The sequence below is a fragment of the Rhagoletis pomonella genome, unplaced genomic scaffold, assembly GCF_013731165.1.
Source record: "Rhagoletis pomonella isolate Grant_MI unplaced genomic scaffold, Rhpom_1.0 Rhpom_scaffold_00004, whole genome shotgun sequence".
Lineage (NCBI taxonomy): Eukaryota > Metazoa > Arthropoda > Insecta > Diptera > Tephritidae > Rhagoletis > Rhagoletis pomonella.
Window position 1 is genome coordinate 35932167 of NW_023458558.1, and position 25184 is coordinate 35957350.

General features: G+C 35.3%; 1 protein-coding gene across 1 annotated transcript in view; it reads left to right on the plus strand.

The window, feature by feature from the left end:
* LOC118737540 (protein alan shepard-like) overlaps positions 1-25184 on the plus strand; it is a 320435-nt gene that overhangs the window by 250471 nt on the left and 44780 nt on the right. The window contains exon 4 of the mRNA XM_036468114.1: positions 24715-24802. Within this exon, the coding sequence (XP_036324007.1) occupies positions 24715-24802 (88 nt within the window). The remainder of the gene's footprint in view (positions 1-24714; positions 24803-25184) is intronic.

Sequence of the window (25184 nt, forward strand, 5' to 3'; positions counted from 1 at the left end):
GGAACAAAAATAATCTAAAAAATTTGGGTAAAAGGTTGAAAATTTGCTGATTTTTCGCGAGTTTTGCACAAAGTGTAGAAATTACAATTTTAAGTGTTTTCTTGCAGAATAAACCATATTTTTATACAAAATTGGCGGTAAAATATTAGAACAAAACTTTTTGCATTTATTGTGAAAAATTTGCTATGCTAATACCTTGTTCTGGCTGAGAATTTTTTTTGAGATCCAGGTCATTCGGAGTGATAGAACGCACCTCTAACCCTTTGCGACCACATACCAGTTAGAAAAAAAACAAGCTGTCAAGCGCAAGTTCAACGCTCTTAAATATATACGTATGGCACTCAGTACGGCAATCATACCAACTACGAATACATAACTATGTATACTTTAAATAATGTTTATAGTCCCTTCATTCTGTCCGCAACTCGGACCGACCTCCGTGCTGGTTCATACCAAAATTGATTTCATGGAACCCCGGTGACTTTTCCACGAAACACTTGGGTTCCGCGGAACCCACTTCAGGAAGCTCTGCCCTAGACGCGGTGGATCTTCCCAAACAAATATTTGTATTAAGGACATAGCAGTTATAAGTTTTATCGGAAAAACGTTGTTCCATAACAGTTTCTAGATGAGAAATATTTGTTACTTCGCGGATAAGAGTTATAACCCAAAATCTACTTTTGACGTTGCCTGATAACTTTTAGGACGGATTCACCGTTCGTGTTCGGGAATTTTTTGTTAGTAATTTTACACATTCCTTTCACCCTTGTCTCACTGAGAGCGCGAAAAAATGTGCTGAATACTCTTTATTCGAATCAAATTGATTTTGATTTTTTGTGCTCACGACTTGATTATTCGTATGCGTTTGCCACGAATGGCATGCATTATTTACCATCAATATTATCAGCTGTTTGCTACAGCATAAAATAAAATGTGCCGAACTGAACGGTGAACCGTACTACTACACCCTCTCCGGCAAAAATGTTTTGAGAGCAAATAAAAAGTTCTCCGAACACGAACGGTGAATGCGCCTTTATGCAGTAGAAATAAAACTTATTTCCCACCGTTTATTTTTACGTTGTCTGATAACACTGGTTTACAGCAAAAATGTTCTATGGATGCCACTACCCAATTCCCATTTAGAATTCTTCGGTGATTCCGAAAATCGAGATCACTTTTTTTCTATGGATAACTTTCCGAGATATATGCAATTTATCGCTATCCAGCTGTAGTGGTCTCACTTAATCACGTATATCTTACGAACAAATTGAATAATCGTAATAGGTGATGCGGGAGAGACAGCAAATAAAATTATCCATAAATCTTATATATATCACTTTCCGATAGCCCTGATAGTTTCTGAGAAATTAATTAAACATTTCTGACATCTCTTGTTTTCGATGCAAACACCCTTCCTATGCAGGTGTACGTGGCGTATGCGTAACACTTCTCTCTGCTGATATTTCATACAAAAAATCCTTGCGTATTTTCATTTGACCAATCATTGTTTTGTTATTTATGTATCGATTTTCTTCATTGGAACCTTAGTTTTTTTTCTAAAGGCACAGAAAGCCTGTTTTGGCATAGCAAAGTGCAAATTATTTACACAGAAACTGTTATTTTTTTTACTTTTTTCTCTGTTAAAGTTTGAATTTTTCATATTTTCCATCAAAAAAACAAAAAAATCTGGAATGATTAGTTTATTTCTCAGAAACTGTTAGGGCTATCGAAAAGTAATCTATATACGGTTTATGGAGAATTTCTATAATTTGCCGTACTTCGTATTACGATTATTTAATTGGTTTACCTGATTAATTGGAAGCACTCTTTTTTTAAGCTGAATAACGGTAAATTGCAAATATATCGAAAACCTATCCACAGAAAATAAAAGTAACTCCATTTTCGGAATCAGCGAGCGATTTTACATACAAATTGGATAGTGGCGTCTGAAGAAAAAAATCAAAATTAAAATTTGTGTTGTCTCCATCAATATTCTTATCGTACAGCGTATATCAGGCAACATGAAAAATAAACGTTGGATAATAATTGTTGTCAAGCAACGTAAGAAATAAGCCTTGGACAATAACTGTTATCAAAAAAGTAAAAAATAAACCTTGGGCTATGACTCTTATCGGCGAAATAAAAAAAAATTTTCAATTTGTGAATTTGAGATAAGAATTATTTTTGGTGCCTGATTTCCGCTGGATGGGATTTCTACCGGAATCCTTAATGAAATATACATCTTTGCAAAAATACGATTTTTGACACCTTGCTAAATATGTATGTGCGTATGTTTATGTATTCATGCCTTGAAGAAAACTGCTTTGAAAGTTTTCCGTAAATTTTAATTAAAAATATCATTGCATTTGTATGTAGATTTCTTTTTAATTTTGACACTGATCTTTTCAATGCAATATTGCAGTAGAAGTCTTAAAATTGATAATTTTTTATAATTTCCTGACTAGGAGGCATACTAATAAATGCACATACGTACGTATGAATGTATGTATGCATAGGTATGCATACATTTTGCTGCGAATGTCATTAGTTATGTACACAAAGCGAAAGTGTTTGGTATTCATTGGTCAACTCATGCGTATCGCCTTTGTACATACATTTACACTTACCTCCATACAGTTTTGGGATAACTTTGGATATGTACGCCATCGTATACACTACGGATACTCCTCATTTCCCAGGCATCGATTGTGAAAAATTACGATAGTTGCGCTAACCGCAACAGAACTGATAGATGAGATGTTGATGCTGCCCTAACTGTGCACCCAAGGCGACCAAAAGCCAGTTGTTGTGATATTCTTTGGAGAAGGAGATTGTCGACTGAAAGGCATCGACAGTGTAATGATACCCTTCACTAGTGCGCACACATTGCATCTACAATACATTCGTATTTGGATAAATGTACGGATATGTGACCGATTGTTTACCATGTGTATGTACACATGTACGTGCACCGAAACACGAAGGACAATTCGACTCTGGCGTATATGCATGTTTTAACTTGTGGGCAAACGATAAATTTGTGGGTTTACACTTTTGGCTATTTTCTTGGTCAATCGTATGGTTAGCTGATTTTGTACATAGGCATTTTTGGTAACTCCCATGAAGTGGTCGCATACGTGTACATACATTGAGCCGTACGTATGAAAATGCATTGAGGTAGAATTTGTTTCTATGGATATAAGTAATTAAGTGCTAATATTTCGGAGTAGCTTTAAACAAAAGTCCACATTCTATTGGTGCATGCTTTTAGTTGGTTTAAGGTTTTGCTTTAATTCACAAAACAATTGTCAGAAACTTGAAATATCAAACAAAATGTTCCGTGCCGTGCCGTTCATCCTAAAAAACCTGCTTCAATCCAGCGAGGGAGTTTTCTGTTTAGTCCGGCGATAGTTCAGCCGGCAATATTCTTGGATATTGTCTTTAAAATTTTCAAGCTATATGTTCCTGTAAGCGCTTTCGAATGCTCTAGACTTGGTAGATTGTCCCAGTAGCGATTTATATAAGCCACTTTCCCTGGCCAAAGTAGAGAGCGGCCCTCTCCAATGCCACTTAAGTCACAGTAAGGCTCTGGGCCGAGGACATGGGTTGAGTCTCCTTTATTTCCTAGTGTATCGACACTCTAAGCTCAACTGGTTAGACCAAGAGTATTCAGCCTATTAAGGCGCTGCGTCAATAGTTTAGAAGTAATGTAAGGGTCATAATGGGCGCTTAGCCGTCAGCTCTAGAATCATTTTATAGCGTATGTTTTAGCCTGTAAAAAGGACATACGTTTTCCTATAGGTTCGAAATATCTTAACCTCGGTCAGAATATACCTATACTGGTATCTACTCTCTTCAGTCCATGGCAAATCAGTAGACCAAGTTGTTTTTGGGCAAAATCTATTGTCTCCGGATATGAGTTCGCATGACAGACTTTGCATTTTGGTGTCCACATTAATTGATACAAATGGTGTTGTGATTCAACTAAAATGATTGATCTCAGTATTTATGAGGAGAAAACCAAATTTTTTCCGACAATTAACCTATATACACCTAGTAATTTACCCTTTTCTGGTACTACCGTCAAGATTATCGGTACTTCCTTATGAGTGGTATAACCCAAGGCTATACTACTTCTGACTACTTTTAACAGCAGCCCCAATAAAAGATCTATGCCCTGGTGTAGCATGCCTGGGAGTATCTATGTGTATTCTTTGTAACAGCAAAGCAAACAGTTTTTTGGAATATTGCTGAAGTGTCAGTCTTTGTCCAGATATAAATCTAGGTCGATCGGGTTCCATAGATGCGGAAAGTGGTTTATAAGTATTCTGAGAATAGGGTGTCAAATAGAAGTTTAGTTTTATCTTTTTCACTGCCTGTAAAGCTTCCATCACTCTCCCTTAGGGTATGTATACACAGAAAGCCGATCGGCGTCAAAAGAAGCAAGTCGGAGAAGCTCGAAGCTTCAGATTTCACACTGAGTCAGGTAGATTGCAGCTTTTCGTATGGAACCGGCTGCTAAAATAGCAAACAGTGAAAAGTGGTCAATGCATTTCGCCATTACCCTATAGTTAGATTATTGAGGTCTCTATTAACTTTTCTTCGTTTTCATAAAAGGTTATCTACTTACTTGCTGAATCTACCTGCCTAATATCTTTTGCATGCATACATACATAAGTATGTACATTGGTTTCTCTTATCTTTATAACAAATTGATATCCTCTCTTCCAGCAACTATTCATTTATTTATGTATGTCAGGTTAGGCTGAAGTAGCTGCCTTCACACACTCACATCGGGTGGGTCGGTTGTATTACCAAGGTAGAGCTCGAATTCGAATCCGTCCGTTAACCTAGATGTACAACCAGTTGGTTTGGTTCAGAAAGCGCAAGAATTCGTGAAAGCCTGCTTCACTCAGGTCGGCCAGATAGACAGAAAGATTGTGATGAAATGAGCGGATTCTCGCCCACATGTGGTCAGGGCAGTGACAAAGGTAGCGCTCCACACTACGGAAAAATTCATTGGTGGGAAAATCCATTCTGTAAGCACGTTTTCCTATTAAGCAGTGGTTCGTTATGATACCGGTCACCAGCCTTAGTACGGGCGTTCTAACCGAGTGAGTGCTTCGGTTATTTTCTTGTCGAGTCTGGCCCAGATTTGTCGAGTCGTCCCACACGTAGGTACTTCCGATCCCATCTTTTGCTTGCCTTCTCAACGAAGTATGTCCTGAGCTGTGCCTTACAGTTATATAACGGTATGCCAGCTGCATGAGAGGAGTTGACGTCAGACAGGGTGGTGCCCTGGTACTCACACGATATGATTAGTAGATTTTGAAGCTAAATCATTAAGGACTTTTCTACATTCTATCGCAGTTATAGACGAGGTCTTGCAGCAGTCCAGAGACTTGATAGCTGCTATGCTTTCGGATTATATAGGTACTGAAGGTAGGTTAAGAGAAAATTCGATAATCCAGAGCGGAAGACACTGAAGTAGTCTACAAGCCTAAAGTAGAGGTCTAGTGGGAGGTCTCTCGAGTGTAACCCACTCCCTACTCTTAGATTCAGTTTGGAGCCATATGTGTAGATGACTGTGGCGTTTTATTGGAGGCCCCAGACCGAGTCATCCTCCCAGACCTTCCTCGAAGGGATACGAGTGGAGAACTTGTGCTCGAGCTCCATCGGTGGTGTTGTATAATCTGGGGTCCTAAACGTGTCGGTGTAGTTGGTTAGGATGCTGGTTTGAGACCTCACTTCTTGCCTATAGTTGTTTTGAATGCGTAGAGTGCAGAATGGTGTTTTTATCCCACTTCTCTGTGTTGCGTTGCCTATCAGTTTCATATCCAAGTTGAGGCCCAAGTATTTCACTTTATTAGAAAGTGACAGCGCTATGCCGTATAATGTAGGATGTTGAAATAGGGGGCTTTAAGTTTTCTGTGCAAAGGGATCTGTGACCGCTTTTCTGGGTTGGCGTTCAGTCCGTATTCTCTAGACCAGGCTTTATTTACTTAGAGTAATATCTATTTAGCTATTTATTTCCTCTTGTATGTGATTTGCTTTAAATTGGAAGGAAGAAATAATTGAAGCGGAAAATTTGCAATAAACGCATGTAATAATAAAGAAAGTTTACACTTGACTGAGCAGTATCAATATCAATGGGTTACAGCAATCAAGCTTTTTAACTAGTTAACTTATCGCTTAAGCTTACTACGCATGTCATTAAAGGGAAATCGAAAGGCAAAACCCGGCAGGTACATACACTGAAATTTAAACAATACATATGTACTTCGTATATTTATTGGTATATACAACATGTACTTATACTATATATGTATGTGTGTATGTAGTTAAAAGTTAGAACAGTTTAATAGTACACAAAACTTACATTTGGATAAACGTGTCTGCAATGTAATTAAGAAGTCGAAATGGAGGCAACACTTCAGACGTTAGTTGATGTACGTACAGTAATTAAGTGATTTATAGGGAACACATAAAAGTTGCATATCGCAAAAGTCTTATACGTAAATGAATACAAAATATGTGTGTGTATATATTTTGTGTATTTCTTATGGAAATATGCATGTGTGGTCGTATAAAACTTCTAATCAAAGTAAAAAAAAGTTACTTTAACTAGCTAAAATTTAAGTGCCTTTTAATATAGTAAGCAAGAAAACACCTTCCAACTAACTTTTATATTTAAATTTGTATGAACATGTTTTCGTTCATTCATTTACACTCATGTATACTTCCTACATTGTGTACTAACAATTAAATTTTATGCTAAATATAAAGTAGTAGTAAAATCGGGCTTAGAAAGGATTCATTTGCTTTAGACTAAAAAAGATGCAAGTATGGCGGTGGTTTTACGGCTTTATACACAAACACATATCTACATATATATTTCTCTTCTTCGCAACTAGAATTTACTTTATACTTTTTCCTTAGTTTAAACGATTTAAGTAATTAAGCACACATTCAATTTCTCAAGACAGCACGGGTATATGCAAGTGGTGGCGGAAACTGCCGCAACTAACAAAGTACAAAGTAAACACAAACGAACACACTCTTTGAGGTATGTATACATAGGTACTGTTGCACGTCGAAAATCTGCATAAATAACTAAGTTACTAAGAAGAACTACCTTTTGTAAACACATTCATATGTACATATGAATATGCAAAACCAAAAATAAACATAAATAAGCGCACAAGTGGCGTAGGCAAATAATATTTTACATACATATACATAAGTACATACTGTATGTATGTATGTAGTATATGAAAGCACCTGGAGTAGCTGGACGAATTCAAAAGGCAACAAAATCAACAACATTAAGAACTCGACTAAACGTGATAGCTAAGAGTTAGTTGCTTGGAAGCACGCATTAGTTATAAAGTGGAGTACTCAGCTACTCATTCATAGTAGACAGGATGCGAGCAGGAAGAGAAAAAGGATGAAATTAAAACTTACACTGTACAGTGTGTGCAGCAGGAAGGCGTTAAATAAACGCACCAACAAATTAAATACTTACACTGCTACTGAAACTTATGCGACAGTCTTGTAGCCAATTTTGTAGTGTTGTGCTGGCAAAGCCGAAGACTTTAATGAATATAAGTACACGGATGGCTAAGTTTAACAGCACTGCGGGGGGTAAGGAGTGCATACATATGTACATATGTGTATTTATTAAGGTGTGTATAGGTCTTAAATGAGAGCTTATATATGTAGTAGGGTGGTCCAGAAACGCATGTGAAAAAGTAAGGTCGGAATTTTTACTCTCGAACCACCTAGGATTGTTCTATACCGGAAAAACTAGACCCCTATTTTTTATTTCGAAATCAAATAATATTTAGATGTCGCTCAAAGCGCTCATTATTTATTTAACCAAATTTTCATAGTAACTATATTTTAAAGGTCCGCCAAAACCCCCAGAAAATGCATGGGGGGATAAATAAAAAATCTTTAGTATTAAAAAATGGTTAAACAAACAAATTTGTATTGTTGTTGCAAGTCTTCTGAAGAGAACCAGAGTTTTCCGTTCGAAAAAAAGTTGGGTTTCAAGAAGTTTATACCATTTCTAAGAAAAGTTGGTTTTCCTTATAAAATACATGGGAAACTTTGAGTGCTTTGAGCGACCTCTAAATATTTTTTGATTTCAAAATAAAAGTTAGCGGTATATATCTTTGCCGATCCTAGGAGGTGAGAGTATTAAAATTCCGACTTAACTTATTTTGTACTACCCTCTGGTGCAAGTGTATATGTATTTACATACGTAAATAAGTCCGCTCATCTTTGTCGGCTAAATGTGGCAAAAGGCATTTCTGTGTGAAAGTATACGTATAAATTGTTGCAAAATAAACGCTTCCGAAATTGCGCTGACATACTTTGGACTATATACGTGTGTACTTATGTACATACATAACGGTTACACTACTTGGTTTACGGTGCTGATGACTTAAACATTTGCATATTTGCACGTGTGCTACACACCTGTGTGCGTGCCAAAAACCAACGCCCGTATATTTTATTCAAAGTTTTTTTGGCACAGTAGTATGTTGCTATGACTATGTATTTTATGAAAAAAAAGTATTGTCATTCAAAGCAAATACATGAAAGGTAAATTTTTGGTGTATTTCGGAAAATTTCTAACCCAATCAACAGTGTGTACCACATTCTGAAAATATAGATTTGGCTACTTAAATTACACAGTAGGGAAAAGCTCAAGTTTTGAAAGGACTCAAAGAAACGCCGAGACACGTAAACTTAATATTGTGTCGTAGACTAGGGATCTGTATACCATTTTTTCAGATGAGATCATTTTCCCAAGATATTTTAGTTTTTATGAAAAAAATTCAAATATTAACAAGGAAAAAAAAAAACTTCTTTAAATTTTTTTCATTTGCATTAAATAATCCTCTTCTCTTGCAAACAAATCAAGTAAAAAACCACGAAAATCGATGGATAAAAAAACAGGTTGTGAATGATCAAATGAAAATGCGAATATTTTTTTGGATGAAATGTGAACAAGAAAAATGTTTCTCATACGCCATATAGAGCTTAGTCATAGTAGCGCATTCTCGTACATGGCGTATGAGTAATAGTTTACAAGTCATAATTTCAATTGCTCGTTTTTTCATTCGAAATGTAAGCTTAAAATAAAAATATTTTGTGAAAGTCACCTGATCGACAAAAATGGTATACAGATCAGTATTTTACGTCCCAAAATTAATTAATTCTAATTATAATTCCTGCAACTTTAATTACCTAAATATTCACAACTATCATCATAAAATTGAAGCGAGCTTTTCTCATATATGGATACCGCAAATGCTTCTACAACATATAAGCCTCGCATTCTTCATCTATAAATCGATAGTTCTCCCCAATAACGAGGCAACTCAAAACTGTAAACAAAACCCCTTATTTCTGTTAAGTGGCTCGTATCTCTAATCTTTGCTTGGATTAGACAAGGATTAGAGACATGATCATCTTTGCTGCATGATGTATCTTTGGTGCAGCTGCGATTCAAACAGACTGCCAACATAAGAAAGTGAGGCGTACTTTCTTAAATATTTAAAGTCGGTTTTTAAGTTGACACACTTTTTTTACCTCAAAAATATTTTGTTTGTAATGTTTGCTGCTATTTCTCCCCTAACAAACCACACAGTATCCTTCGTTAATAAATATACTAATCGTATGTATTTTGACTTCAGTTTTGTACAATAAGCTCAGTACAACTCTATTTGACCAAACAAGCTTCTTTGTAGCTGAGTCTTTTAACGCACAAACATGCGCTCATATATAAATATGAACAAATGCATTTGTATATCTACCATATATGTATGTATGGATGTGTGTACATACATATAACACGAAACATTCACAAAATAGTTCATTTGCATACGCGCCGCCCTCTATTCTATCTTACAATGTACTATATACACACTGTTGCATCCACAAAGGAAGCATAAAATTGCGTTGGATAGGCAAATAAAAAGACGTAGCGCTTAGAAAAAACAAACACCATAGCAGCTGAATTTATGATTAATTTATAACCTACAGTTATAAGCAGCGGAAATGAAAGTGGCCTAGTGTGGAAGTGAAGGCGATTAGAGGCAACGGAGTAGTTGTAGCAACAGACATACACTGGCGGTCAAAACCGGATGAATCGTGTTTTGTTTTTTAATATTTACAATGTGTTTTAAGCAAAAATTTGTTTGTTATTTTTTATACAAATGTGGTTAATGCTTTCACAAAAACCATATAAATAAAAATGTCAAACTTTGTACAAAATTAAGAAAAGTTCAAACAGAGTTGTATAAAATTTTTGAGTATTTAGTCCGAAACAAGGCTTATCAAATGCAAGTTTAGAAAACCTAAAAATCGAGTTGATTTAAAAAAATTAAAAACAATCAACACCAGTTTTTATAAATTCCACTTGTTATATGAAAAAAAAAAAAAAAAAACACAAAAGCCATCAGACAAAAGACTGTTATTCAAAATCAATGCGATTTTTGGCCGCTTTATACTTACATTTATTTTGATAAAATTTCATGAGTCTTGTAACTGCATACCCAAAAATTGTATAAAAACCCTGATTAAAAGCTCAAAATTTTAATAAAAATTTTGGAATTTTTCCGAATTCAGTCTAAAGCGTGAAAGCTTGATTTTTATGATTTTGGTTAATGCATGAGCCTTATTTTTATAAAAGCACAACGAAAAATTTTGCTTGAAAACTATTGCAAATGTTAGAATAAAAACACCATTCAACCAGTTTCGACCGCCACAAAGTATGCCGTTCCAAGCCAGAATATGTGAGTTTGTAGTATACATAGATGCATACTTATGTAGTATACGTACAGGTATGCATGTACCTACCCTGCAGTAAAAGCTACCAGTTCTGAAATAGTTTACTACCGATTTTGATATGAAGCTTAGCACTTTCGTCAATTGGAAAAATTGCATCTGCAATTTGACTCAGTTGCTACAAAAGTAAAGAAGGCGACGAGAAAAAGTACAAGCGTTTCATTCGAAGCATTTTTATAACCTACTTATATTTTTAGCTCGATTTTTTCTTCTAAGTACACTGCAGGGCAAATCTCAAGTTTTGAAGTGACGCAAAAAACACCGAGATTCGTAAATTTAATATTGGTTCGCGGATTATGTATCTGCATACTCTTTTCCCCAATATATTTTAATTTTTATCGTTTAGAATTTAACACGAAAAAATAAAAAAAAATTACAATTTTATTTTTTTTTTAATTTATATTTATGCTTGCTATTTTGCGAAAAAATCAAGTTACCAACGATGAAAATCGATATATAAATAAACAAGATGTGAATGATCAAATGAAAGTGTCCAAGTATTTTTTTGTGTGAAATAGCAGCAGGAAATAATATTGCTCATACGCCACATCGCACATCGACGTAGTCGTTTATACATTAAAGTGGTCCAAAAATGTATGTAAAAAAATAAGGTCGGATTTGTAATGCCTGCACCCCCTAGGATTGTTCTATATCGAAAATAATATACCCTTATTTTTTTATTTTGAAAAAAAATAAAAATAGGGAGTGCTCAAAGCGCTCAAAGTTTTCCATGTATTTTATATGGGGAAAAACAACTTTTCGTAGAAATACTGTAGAATTCTTAAAAATCAACAGTTTTGGATCGGTAAACTTTTCTTATCTTCAGTAGATTCCCAGTAATGAATTTAACCATTTTTTCATAGTAACTATATTTTATAGGTCCTCCAAAACCCCTAGAAAATGCAATGGAAAAATCTTTAATCATAAAAAATGGTTAAATAAACAATTGGATATTAATGCTGGAAGTCTCCTGAAGAGAACCACAGTTTTCCGATTGAAAAATATTGATTTTTAAGAGTTTTATACCGTTTCTACGAAAAATGGTTTTTTCTCCATATAAAATACATGGAAAACTTTGAGCGCTTTGAGCACCCCCTAAATATTTTTATACCCGAGCGCACTTGTGCACAAGGGTATATTAATTTTGTTCACAGAACGGTTGTTTGTAACAGCCAAAACGAATCGAGATAGAAATAGACAAATGTATACATATATGCTCAGAATGAATAGAGAAATCGATTAAGCCATGTCTGTCTGTCCGTCCGTCTGTCCGTTTGTCCATCCGTCCGTGTACACGATAACTCGAGCAAAAATTGAGTTATCTCAACGAAATTTGGTATGTAGGTTTCTGTTAATCCAAGGTAGGTTGGTATTGAAAATGGGCGAAATCGGATAGTAACCACGCCCACTTCCCATATAACGGTAATTTAGAGAAATACAAAATCTTCGATAAATCAGTAAATATTAACGCTAATTTATTCAAAATTGATGCTTGCAACAATTCTTTACCAAGAAATATGTTTATGGTAAAATTTTGGAAAATGGGCTTGGCACCGCTCACTTATGATAACATATACGTATATCGGTAACCGTTCTACCAATTTGTACCAAACTCGGTACGGTTATTGTGCTTGCCACATAAAAGACAATTGTTAAAAATTATTGAAATCGGGCTAAAATTACGGCCGCTTTTCATAAAACGGTAAATTTCAGAAATGCTTGAAACTGCAATATTTCGAAATTTAAGGACGCTACTTAAAATTGGTACACCCCGGTTTACCAACTAGCGGTAGCTTTCGGAAAGGTGAAAAAACATATATTTAATACTTGCGCCGGGTATTTAATGTTCGGCTCCGCCCGAACTTAGACTTTCTTACTTGTTTGATTTCAAAATAAAAAAGAGGGGTATATTTTTTTCGATATAGAACAATCCTAGGGGGTGCCGGCATTAAAATTCCAACTTAATTTTTTTGGACCACTCTAATATACATACTCGTGCATGGCGTATGAGTAACCTTTGGCATGTTAAAGTTTGAATCTTTCGACATTCGCACTGCAAACTTAAAATTAAAATATATTGAGAAAATTAACTGATCTAGAAAAACGGTATACAGATCTGTAATATAAGGCCGAGCTTCTCCTGCAATTTATGTTACGCGTTTTGATGCTGTTACACAAATGGAGGGACCTATATAATTTTGCGTAACCTCCGAGCGGCAAGAAGTACACTGAAAAAACTGGTTTATTTAGTGTGATCTACTAGAATATTTCTTGGCTTGTTTCACTGCGGGGTAACTACATTCAGTGAGTATATAGTATGCATTATTCATTGTTGTGTTTATTCGCAACTGTGCAACTGCGGCCATGCTAAGAATACATACACACAAACATTTATATGTATGTATGTGGTTGGCATAACTTTGAGTGTGAAAACTGGAATGGGTTGCCACTGCAGCAAAACTAAATTAACTCATTACAAAGTACGCAATGCGACCGCGGCAACTGAGTTTCGCATATCGAACGGAAGTAGCCGCCAAACCAGCGTTGGAGTTAAATAAAGTTACATGAACATATGTACCTACATATAAACATTAGTATGTATATACCATGTATATAAGTAAGCTTATATCCATTTACCTTAGCGAATAAAAGACAAACATAAAAAACTTGTAGGGACTTCGTCTAGTCTGCAATTATTTCGCCTATTCCATTAGTATTTTACAATGTTTCGATGAGGCGATTTTACTGGCAACTATTAGTTGAAAGCAAGAATCGCCAACTAATCGCTTCCAATGAAGTTGAGAGGTAGGCAACATTTGATTCACTTATCGCCTTATGTAAACACCATATTACAGTGCAGCCAGTGGCAATGCGAAAGATTTATTTTCAAGAGTAAAAAAATAAAATCAGAAGGGCATGAGAGCAAAGAGCTTGAAGCTTGTTGGCATGCAGAAGTGCGACTCGGAAATTCTATCAATTGGTTGAATAAGTGCTCGTGTGGATGAGATCACACAGAACATAAACACTTTTTGTAGGGCTCGATATTTAAACGAATGCCATTTTCTTTTAAAATGAGAAGTGTTACCTGCTCAGTGACCTCCAAGCAAAAATACTAAGTAGCGGGCAATGAAAGGCCACATTTTTTATAGAAAAGAAAACGCCATAAGTTTTTCCTATTACAATGTTTGGCACCAGTATCAAAATTTCCAGGTAGGATTTCACATATACATACATATTCTTTGCGTTATTTCGAAGTCGACTTTAAGTTTTGTTATTTTCCGAAACTAGTATTAAATTATTCTGGCGAGATCTACCCTAAAATCTCGGCCATAGTGTGCAAAGCGGTGCTATTTTGGCCCTGATTTTAAAGCACGCACTCCAATTACTGCATTCTCTTTTCGTCTTTTCCGTATCTTTACCTTCAAATCAGTAGCTTCTCCCATTTTTGCGTCCTTCCCGCAGTCGTTCGCATTCACTATTTGGCTTTAATTAGTAGCGTTGTTATCATTAATTCTTATGCTGCTGCGGCTACGGCAGCGACTTTGGCTGGAAGAGCACATACATATATACATAAAGAAATAATGCGAAACGCAGAATAAAGAGTGAGCAGTGCTCTAGTGGCGCATTGGAAATGCAAAAGCATCCAGCTGCCGAGGTTGAAGCACTTCTAATGCCAAAGCCAGTGCCGTGGCAAAATCATGAATTTTTCATTGGCAATAGCAGACAGAGCGATGATGTCGTTAAAAGCCAGCACGAAGAGAACAATGAAGAAAAAACAAATATTGTGGGAAGAGGCGTGAGGCTGGCAAAGCACAATAAGAGTTGGGAAGGGCTGAGCAAGCTAGGAAGCTGGTGAACTACATGCTACTGCAAAGGTAGAGGTGATTCATGTTGCAAGTTGTCTGTTTAATTGTTGTTTTTGCTATGTATTTTAAATATTGTTGTCTTCCTTTTTATCGGCAATAGCTATAATGGTGGCAGTGATGGCAAATGTGGTTAGGGCAATAGCATTGTTTACCACAATTGCCCATCTTTGTTGCTCTTCGACATCACCCAGTCAGTATATGTACTGCTCTGTAGGTGTGTGTAATTATTTGATTCATATATTTAGTCATACATACGTACATGCATACATATATAGTATATAAATTCCGACAACTGCCGTAGTGTGTATGTACACGTGTGGACCGATTGCGTTGCGCTGCGTGGCGTTTCGCTTAAAAAGGGAAATTGAAATTGTGGCTGCGGAAGCAATAAAAGCCGCAGTTACGAAATTTGTGTAGGTCGATTGATTTACAATAATGAGTCTCATTTGTGCCTCCACGCACAAAGGCAAAGGTAGTAGCAACACCGATCTCACTTCGCCTGACGCTCGCTTCCAAACAGAAAATAAGGCCGCCAATCGTGCGGTGGGTGGTCGATATGTATAAGGCCAACGTCGGCCGCACGTACGTAGTTCGTTGGCAAAAGGTAATACTTTCAACTAAAATTAGTAACGTAGGGCAATAAGCGAACCCTGAATGTGCGGCATTTTTCATTAACGCCGCAGCAGCAATGCAGCGACCTCGGCAACGCCGCGTATGCGAACAGTTACTCCTGTTACATTTGCTAATGAGCATCGTAAAAAGCCGTTTTAAATGGTTTTGAAGGGATACCGTTGTTGGTTATGACACGCGGTAGGAGCCAGAATTACATTGCGTTGATCAATAATGTTTGGAGGATGTGGATATTTAAAAATTCAGATTAAGTTGAAGTTAATGTTATTGCTGTTGGTGCTGTTGGTGTTGTTAAAAACGGTACTTAAAAAGTATGTAAGTATGTATGTATATATGCATTCATAACCAATATACGTTTTCTTATTAAGTGACTGAAGCTGGCGGTTCCGCGTGAAAAGGGGTCTAGTGCAAAGATAAAAAGCTTTCTAAATATTTAGGTTGGTTGTGAAGTATAACAAAAATATTTGTTTCGGTAGGAGTTGATTGTGGCAGATAAGAAACTTTACTGTATATTTTTTAATTAAATCGCAGATTAATGGAGCAAAGTCACAAATCAAAGTATATTCATTTTGACCTCGGAAACCATCATTATTCCTTCCCTCCACTGCAAAGAGATATACTGGGTTTGAGATCTACTACTCTAGATACTTTCGAGTTTGATGCAGGCGCTGTAGTGGCTGCTTGGTTCCATTAGAGGCACCTAGAAATATATTACCAGAACTAATTGTCTATGTTAAGGCCGCTCGAGGAATTATGAATGAATGCCGGCTGCGCTAATGCCCGCGAGAAAGCCAAATAGATATTTGTTTCAACAGTATCTTCTAGCACTCGAAATGGCGGTAGCCTCATTCTTGTAGCATTCTTCCCCCTCAAGTAGTGGCCTGTTATAATACGGTTTTCTGACGAAGGAAGGGAAATTCTAGACAAATGAGTGAATCGGACCTTTTCTTCTCGAAATCGCCCTGCACGTGGGTTCTTCCGACCATCTTTGTCTTTGCCTTGTCGACAAAGTGTGATGTAATTCATTAACAGCGGCAGATAAACAGCGGTATTCCTCCACCGTGAGAAGACTTGGCGTCAGACAGCATGTTTCCTTTCCTCGCATGCTCGTCTGATATGCAACTTCTTTGTAGGTCCTTATGACCTGCCACACACACCATGTGTATGTTAACCCTGAACCAGCTATCATACGTCTCACCGTGGAGTTGATGCTCGTAAATATTTTTGCCCCCGAGCTTCGTATTAACTTCTTAGTTTCTGTACCTTTTCAAGACGGCCATCAGTATCCCGCAACCGCTCGTGGATGTTAGATGTATACGCGTTTGTCTCAGGTGAATCACCGTTGGTCTGAGATAACTGTCTAATTCAATTCAATTTATGACTTTGTTGAGAATTTTAAACCTTTGATTCACTTATTGTGTGTTCATTAAACATAAATATGTAAATACATTCAATTAAAAAGGCAACCTTTCGTTTTTAATTTTTACAATTACGAATTATTTTACGCTGGGGTTCTGCAGAAGTTTTATGACAATAATTTGTGGTAGGTGGTAAAGGGTATTATTATTAGTAACTTAGTATCTGACTTGGTAAAAAAATATTTTCATTCCATCGCCATTTTACGAGTTTTCACAGCATTCCAGCGGGTTTCGGAGTAGAAAGTCACTGAAGGAATGTTGTGAAAAGAGTTGACCAGCGAAAGTGCACCCTATTTTATAAGAGCATGTTTCGCTTGAAATACATTGCAGTGGATATTCTTGGAGTGCATTTACCGTATTCCTATTATTGATTTAGTTTAGAGACATCTGTCTGAGTGGATGTGGGGTTAAATTGCGCTCCTAAGAGCAAGCCTGGACATAGATACAAAATTCGTTCACGTCATTGGAGAGTAGCTGATGCCAACACATGGTACTTCGGACTATGTAAGTAATTGAGTAATAAAGTCCACTCACCAGGATCGACCCTACCTTTTATACATAATTCCCACCATGGGTCTTTACGGCCCTTTACATATTTGTGATAACGAGTACCGGACGCGATGAATAAATGAGCTGTGTGAGTTCTAAAGCAGCTCTGGTTAGGCCAAGTCATACCAAATTATAAAATTGCTCCAGCTCCGGGAATATGCAAAGAGGTGCCCGCTGGTGATAGCAGATGAAACGGAAGACTTCTCTGCGATGGAAAGAACAGGGGAGAAGGACTTGACTTCACTTTGAAATTCGAAGACAATACAAGTAACTTGTTCAAAAAAATATGCCACTCAATTATTCCTGGTTAAATAGGTGCCTATCAAAACAGACGGTTTTTTTCGATTAGAGGCGGCAGAAATTGTAGTTTAAAAATTGAATTTTTCTCTAAATTATGCAGTAGTTGATTAATACTTTAAAACATGCCTCTATTTCTTCATTTCAGTTAATAAAACAATAATGTAATGCAATTTTCTTACCAACGCTATTCTATTTATCTCCATATTATATGTACATATAATTGTATTCCACCAGCCCCTAATATTAATAAAGCGCTGAATAAACTGCAATTAGCTTTGCACAAGAAACAGCGCGGTACACTCCCATTTTATGTTTTACAAAGCAAGTGAAAAATCCTTCCTTCCTTCCTAGCTAACTTTATTAGTTATTTCTTTGTTGTAAATAATTTTACCTTACCTGCAACTAACATTTGTAGTAAATCTGAAGCCTTACGACTTCTTATTCACGTTTTACGTGCGCACGTATGTAAGTATGTACACGATGCAGTTGCATGTTAGTACACATAAACTGTGTTGCCTTAAACTTGCAACATGCGTACAGAAGTGCATATATATACATACATATTTTTAGTATTCCTATGCTTGCATTGCACAGGTACGTGTATACTACAAATGTAAATTTCGTTTACTTCAACACCACGTCAGCGAACAGGAAGTACTTTTAAATGGCAACGATTGAGCGGAGTTGGGTGGCGCAAAGACAGAAATTCGTTTGAAATTCACCATGTGGCAGAATGCATCACGCATTTCTTTATATGTATCATAAATAGAGTTTAGTTTACATATTCATGTTTCGCTATGTTTTTGTGCAACATGCGTGAAAATATTATTCATTATTTTGCTTATTCCTTCGACTGTGCCGTGCCGCTTTTCCATTGCAACTGCAGCTGCTTCTGCTACTGCGCGGCCATGTGCCAATTTCTTGTCTGACAAAGCTACTTAAAATTGCCCCTGATACGTATTCTGTGATGGAATAAGAAAATTTCAAATTTTGGCCAAAATTGAGCTGCGTAAAAAAAATTAAACCAAATGCCGCTTGAAACTTGCACTACATACCTGAAATTTTTCTAAAAATTGACTTTAAAAGTTCGAAACTTTGATGAAAAATGTTCGAATTTTTCTTAAGGTTTTCTAAACTTTTGGCTTTTATTTATTTGGTTCAACTTAAAGCATAAACAAGTCTTTTACACAAAAAAAAATGTACTTTTAACAATCTTGCGAATATTAAAAAAAAAATCACCATTTCAAAGGTTGAGTAACTGCAGTATGTTTTCATGCAAATCTTATAAAAAATTACGAAATTATTAGACTTTTTAAACTGTATACCGGAAAATTTTCTAAAAATTGATTTTAAAAAGTTTGAAATTTTGATAAACATGTTTCTAAATTTTGTACAACAACAGATCCTTCAACAGGCGTAGCTGAACTTTACAACTTTGTACGTCCTTTTAATCCTACTGGTGACATATTTTGCAAGAAAAAATCCTTCAAATGTTTTTGTAGACATATCTAGAGGCTTAGCAACCACCCTTTTGCACATTTCGAGACATTGAGAGAGGGAGAATAAATTTCAGAAGAAGTACGTTATCTCAGCCGGTTTAAAAGCTTGGACTTTCAGCCAATTTCAGACCACTGTGCGCCACTATTTGTGATAAATATAATTATCGCCGCAGCTAACGAAATATAGTTCGTTACTGTTTTTGAAATATTTATCTGGCAACTCAACGACTACTTTTAATATATGTATGCTCTAGGCTGAAAAGTGTTACGCTTACGGCCATGGATTTTGAGGCTGACATTGTCAATGTCATCTGCATGCTTATGCCAACAAGTTTTGCTATACACCTTAAAGCATTGCAGCAATTCAGATTGGCACGACAGTGAGTCATCCTCTATGAAATTTTGTTTGGGCTCGAATGGCGTAGAGAGGGGCTATGCAATTTACACGCAGCTAAAAATTGGGCTCAGCGGTATTTTTTATTGACATATGTATGTATTTTCCATGAAAGCAAAGCACCAATGTACTGAAGTTCTTTAGAAACTGCTACTCAGCACTGTTCCTTATGGTGTTACCTTAGCATTACTAAAAAGTTAGTTTGTAATGGAATATTCATTCTCGAATGCTACCGCAATTCGTACTATAACTTCCTTCATGACACATAATTAATTATATACATACAAAGTTGTTTCACATAACTTTCCAGAGACGTACACAAAACTAAAACGTTAGTCGAAATAATTAGCACTATTCAGTTGGGGAATGCCTGCGAAAATTGTACACACGCCTCTGCTGACGCTTCCTGTAATACCCATATACTTTTTTTCACTCTCCTGCCGTTTAGTCATGCACATACTCTCATATAATCAGAAATGCTAGTGAACGCATGCAGACATGAATATTTTTGCTACGCTTGCACGTTTTACGTACTCATACGAGCACTTTTAGAACTGCGTGCCCGTTTATTAGCTCAGACATGGGGGCCACACACAGCTGCAAGTGGGTTGGATTCATATATAGGCTAGCAAACTAATACATACTAGTGTAGCACGTGTAGATAATATAATAATGTGGAAACATAGGTATATATATATATACATACATAAGTATGTGCATGAGTTTGTTAGTCATATTGCTGCACTAAATATCCCCCATTTTTATAGCGAAACCACGTGCACAAATTAACGTTTCCGGTAATTTTGGCTGTAAACGAAATTGAAGCGAACTATTTTCAAAGGTATGTACATACATACACACATATGCAAGGCGCAGGCTTTATAGTCGTACATATGCACACACAATAGCACAACTATACTACTTTACTTATGTATAAACCAACGTTATTTGCTTCTTACTTAGTTGGCAACGGAAAGACTAAATGAATTTTGTTTATTTTCAGTACATCTAAATATGTATACATCAAAATGTATGTACGTGTATAACTAATGTGCATATGCTTCCTATACAAATAAGTATGAATATTAAGGTTATGCTTTCATTTTAGTTTTAACGGCCTAGCATGGCTAAAGTTAACTTCTGGTCTAGCACACCCATAATTTCATAAAATTTTTTTCAAGTAACACGTGGCTCAAAATAAATTACCTAATTTTCTTTAGCTTTATCTTTTGAACAAACCGCAAGAAAATTGTGTGTTTTTTTTTGCACTTTAAGATTTTTTTATATGATACTGTTGTGGAAATGAATTCGGTTTCAGCAATTTAAATGGAAAATTATTTTTTGTTTTCTGTCAATTTCCATATAAAATTCAAAAAAAAAAATTTAATAATTTTTCACTTAAATTGCTTTGGTGAAACTGGCTGTAATACTTTATGGTTAAAAATTGTTTGAAAATTTCTTTATTATAATACTTCTACAAATTTTGTATTGATCAGTTACTCACAAGATGCGTTTGAGTAACATCGCGTATGAGTAACTTTGCTGCGTACGAGCAACATTGCGTGTGAACAACATTTTTTTATAGGGTGTTTACAAGAGGAGATTTTACGGGCAACTTTTAGTTGAAAGCAACAATCACCTGGTGTGAACATCATTTCAACTTATCGTTTCCAATGAAGTTGGGGGCCGCCAGTTTATGATTCAAGAAATCGCGTGAAAAATTGTCGCAACTAAATTCCGTTTTACTTTCACTTCGCAAGGCATAAGGAACACTGCCAGCGAAATAAGTTTCGTTCGGAATCATATAGCGCGAAATCGTTTGTATGTGTTAATATTTGTACGAGTAAAGACCCTGAAAACAATTTTGTGAATAATGTTAAAGAGAGCGCTAATGAGAGTGTAGGAAACAGTCCATCTTAGTACATCTTAGTACAAAGAGTAGTAATTGACATAGAAATGTTTGCGCCGATCCCTAGCTACTAAAGTAACGTATGAGAAATTTGTTTCAAAATTTTCTTTTTAAACCAGAAAAATTAACAAAGCATCTAGATGCATTTCTGCATCAAAAGGAAAATTTTGAAGATAAATCCTTTTATATTTTTTTCGCTGTAAGGTTTCGATATGTATTTAAAAACTCATATTTACTTAATTTTCCGGCATCAAAAATACGAATATTTTATTTATGTTGTAGGCTGTTAGCTAAGAAGTTTGATCGTAAACCGTTTAAATGTTTTGCAATAGGAGAAAATTTTCATAGCATTTAACATCATTTCGGCAAAAGCATATTTTATCGCCAATGGATAAGTTTGTGATATTTAAAATTTATTTGCCATTTAAGGATATGTTTTGAGAAGGAAATTTGTGTTCAAAGGATAGATATTAATAAAAACGTAGGTCGTTGCGTATGAGCAACATTTGATATAGCGCTAGAATACAGAAGGTGGCGCCGACGGCAGCACCGCTAATCTGCTCTCAGTGAATTTGACAGAATCAGCTGTTTTGCTGACGTCACAGTCGAGATGACAGCAGTAGAGATGTGCTGAGTCAATACTTTTAAGTATTGATCGATATTCGGTACCGATTAAAAATGTGTCCAATACTCTCGATACTCGGTACCTAAACATTTAGGTTTCGAATAAAAACGCACACAGGCCAAAGATATGGAAAAAACGGCTCAGGGGAAACTCACCTATCAAAACCCGAATGTAGGAGCTAATAGAGCTTTTAATACTGACTCAAATGAAAGATTTATATATGTCGGTTCGAGGCTATAATGCAGAGAAACTCCTACTTGTTTGAAGCATTTTTGTTCCAGCGGAATCGGACGATATCATTTTTGGAGGTCGGGGGGCAGATTCTATAACCAGTTAGCGAATCAGTATCAGTAGTAGATCTCCCCCCCTGAAAGGTTTCTTCATTCATTGTTTGCTTAATATTTTAAATTTGTTCTTTGGTCTGACACTCATGTTATTATACATATTTCAGTTACCCAAAGCCATTAATCAAATTGAATTAAATTGTCTAAAGAGGTGGCAACCGTTATAGATGTAAAGTATTTCCAATGCCATGTCGTTTGATACCCATATTGTAATATAAAAATCATTTAACTTACTAAATAATTTGAGTTCAACTTTTTAGCAGCTGGCAACCCTTTTCAAAATATAAAACTTTACTGCACATCTACAGACTAAACCCTGTAAACTGATTCCTCACTTTTAAAAATTGAATGAACGGTTGCCACCTCTTTAGACAATTTAATTCAATTTGATTAATGGCTTTTGGGAACTGAAATATGTATAAAAACATGAGCGTCAGACCAAAGAACAAATTAAAAAAATTAAGCAAAAAATAAGTGAAGAATAAACAAATTCCTGCAACCTTAAAGTTAATTTAAGGGTCCATTAATATGAAAGGAGCAAGAAAGCTTATCACTCGTTGGCAATGTATGTATTTACATACTGTAATAAAATAAAAAATTCCGTATCGTAACCCATTCGTTTCATAAAAATATGTTAATTTTTCATAAATAAAAATATTGTATAATTTAATTAAATTCACTCCCATTTATATGCTGGTATATATTTCAGTCACCTAGTTCCCTAAATTTAAATGGAATTTCATTTTTTAAACAGGTGGCAATCCTTCTACATGAAATCAAGAAATCAACCCTTTCAAACGCCTTTCTATTGATATCCATCTTCTAATAATTCACTTAATATATTAAATAATTTGAATAAAATTTTTCAACAGGTGGCAACTCTTTTCAAATGTTAGACCTTTATTACACATCTAAAGGACAATGCCTCTAATGCGCCTTTGAAAATCAAACGAATGGTGCAGATCTGATGACATTAACAAAAAATTAAAAAATGATTTTATGCATCTGCTAAACCCTCATTATTTCGCAAAGGGCAAAAGAGTGGCACATTTTTATTTTATTTTTCAACAAAACAAAAGATACCACATTTTTGACTTATGGAATAAAAAAAACATGGTTTGACATGATTTTTAGATTTACTCCTTTAAACTTTAGTTATATTTTTATTTTCAACAAATTTAATTTGTACAGCCAGTGTAAACTACACAATTCACTACACTGTGCAATGTCTGCAAATTTAAAAAAATGCTACAATATATACTTTTTATTATGCAAATTTAAGAAATGAGATTGAAAGTAGTTCAGAGTAATGTTTATTGGAAATTTTGTCCTCCCCTTGGCCAGTTGTAAAGTAAAAGTAAAATATTCGCTACACTTAACCCGTTTTTATTTTCATTCATTTATTCACCCTACACTCACCATTTGTACTTATGTCTGGTCAACCTTTATTCCTCTTGGTAGTTTTTATATTTTCCATTTCGTTTCCTTTTATTGCACCAAATGCTTCATGGGTTCTTTTTTTGTTGGCACAAACTCGTTACAAAAGTGATTCTGAAATCAAGAATAAATGCCAAGAATAAGAATGCCGGTTGTGAAAGCGCTGAATAAAAAAGGACTAATAAAAATTATTGGCTGCCATTTTAGGACCATTTACATTAATTCAATAAAATATCTCAACTTTTATATGTACGGCAGTAAATGCATACCGATGGTCAAACATTGGCAACTCATAACTGACCATATTCCGAAATTGGAGTTATATACATAACAAAATTGCTAATAAAATTTTAAATATTTTGATATATATAAATAAGTTTCGAAAAACAAATATTAGTTATGAGTTATCAATGTTTCAATAGTATATTTATACTATACACATAAATATGTAGCTATGTATGTAGTAGTAAATATATGGCTAGACATGGCAATGTGTTAGCGTTTATATACGACACAGCTGTAGAAACTATTTACACCCTTCAATGTACGCAATCACTTATTTCGTCTCCTTCTTGACTTTCTATCATTTTTTAGTCTCAATTTAAAGCTGAAGATTATATTATGCAAATTGCTGTGTATTTGTATAAAATTTATTCTAAAACTTTCTCTTTTTGTGGGTTACTGCTATATCTACATAATATGTACACATATACATACATATATGTTATGTGTTTAATGGTGGTGCACCATTACATACAAATGTATGGTTCGTGTTGAAGTTTTAAAGTTGAAATAATAATATTTGTAAGCTATTTCAAGTTACATTTTAAGAGTTCTGTTTTTTCTTGTATTTAAATGTTAAAATTTATTTTTCTTATTTCAGAACAATTTCACATCTTCGTCGGCGACTTAAGCTCAGAAATCGAAACCCAACAATTGCGTGAAGCTTTTACACCATTTGGTGAAATTTCGTAAGTATTGAAATATTTTATTTTTAAACAGAGCTAAAAACACCAGCTACACATATTTGCTATCATAAAAAAAATCATTTAAGTATGGGACTGGTCAGATATTTAAGGGAGCCTTCCACCTATTCTATCAATAGGAATTTGTAATTTGCCTGTTCCACGGCTTCAGGGAGGCCTGTCCAAGGCTATGACAAACTAAAAAAAGTGCGTTTTGGCTATGAAATTTAATTTATTGTAACATTGGAAGCGTGCTACTAAAAATCTTATTAATATTTTTGAAAACAAGTTAAACTTTATGAAGTTTTGGACTGTCGTTTACATAAATTTAGAAATCGAAAACGTTTCAAACTTATTTTTAGAATTTAATTTAAAAATTAGCCATTTT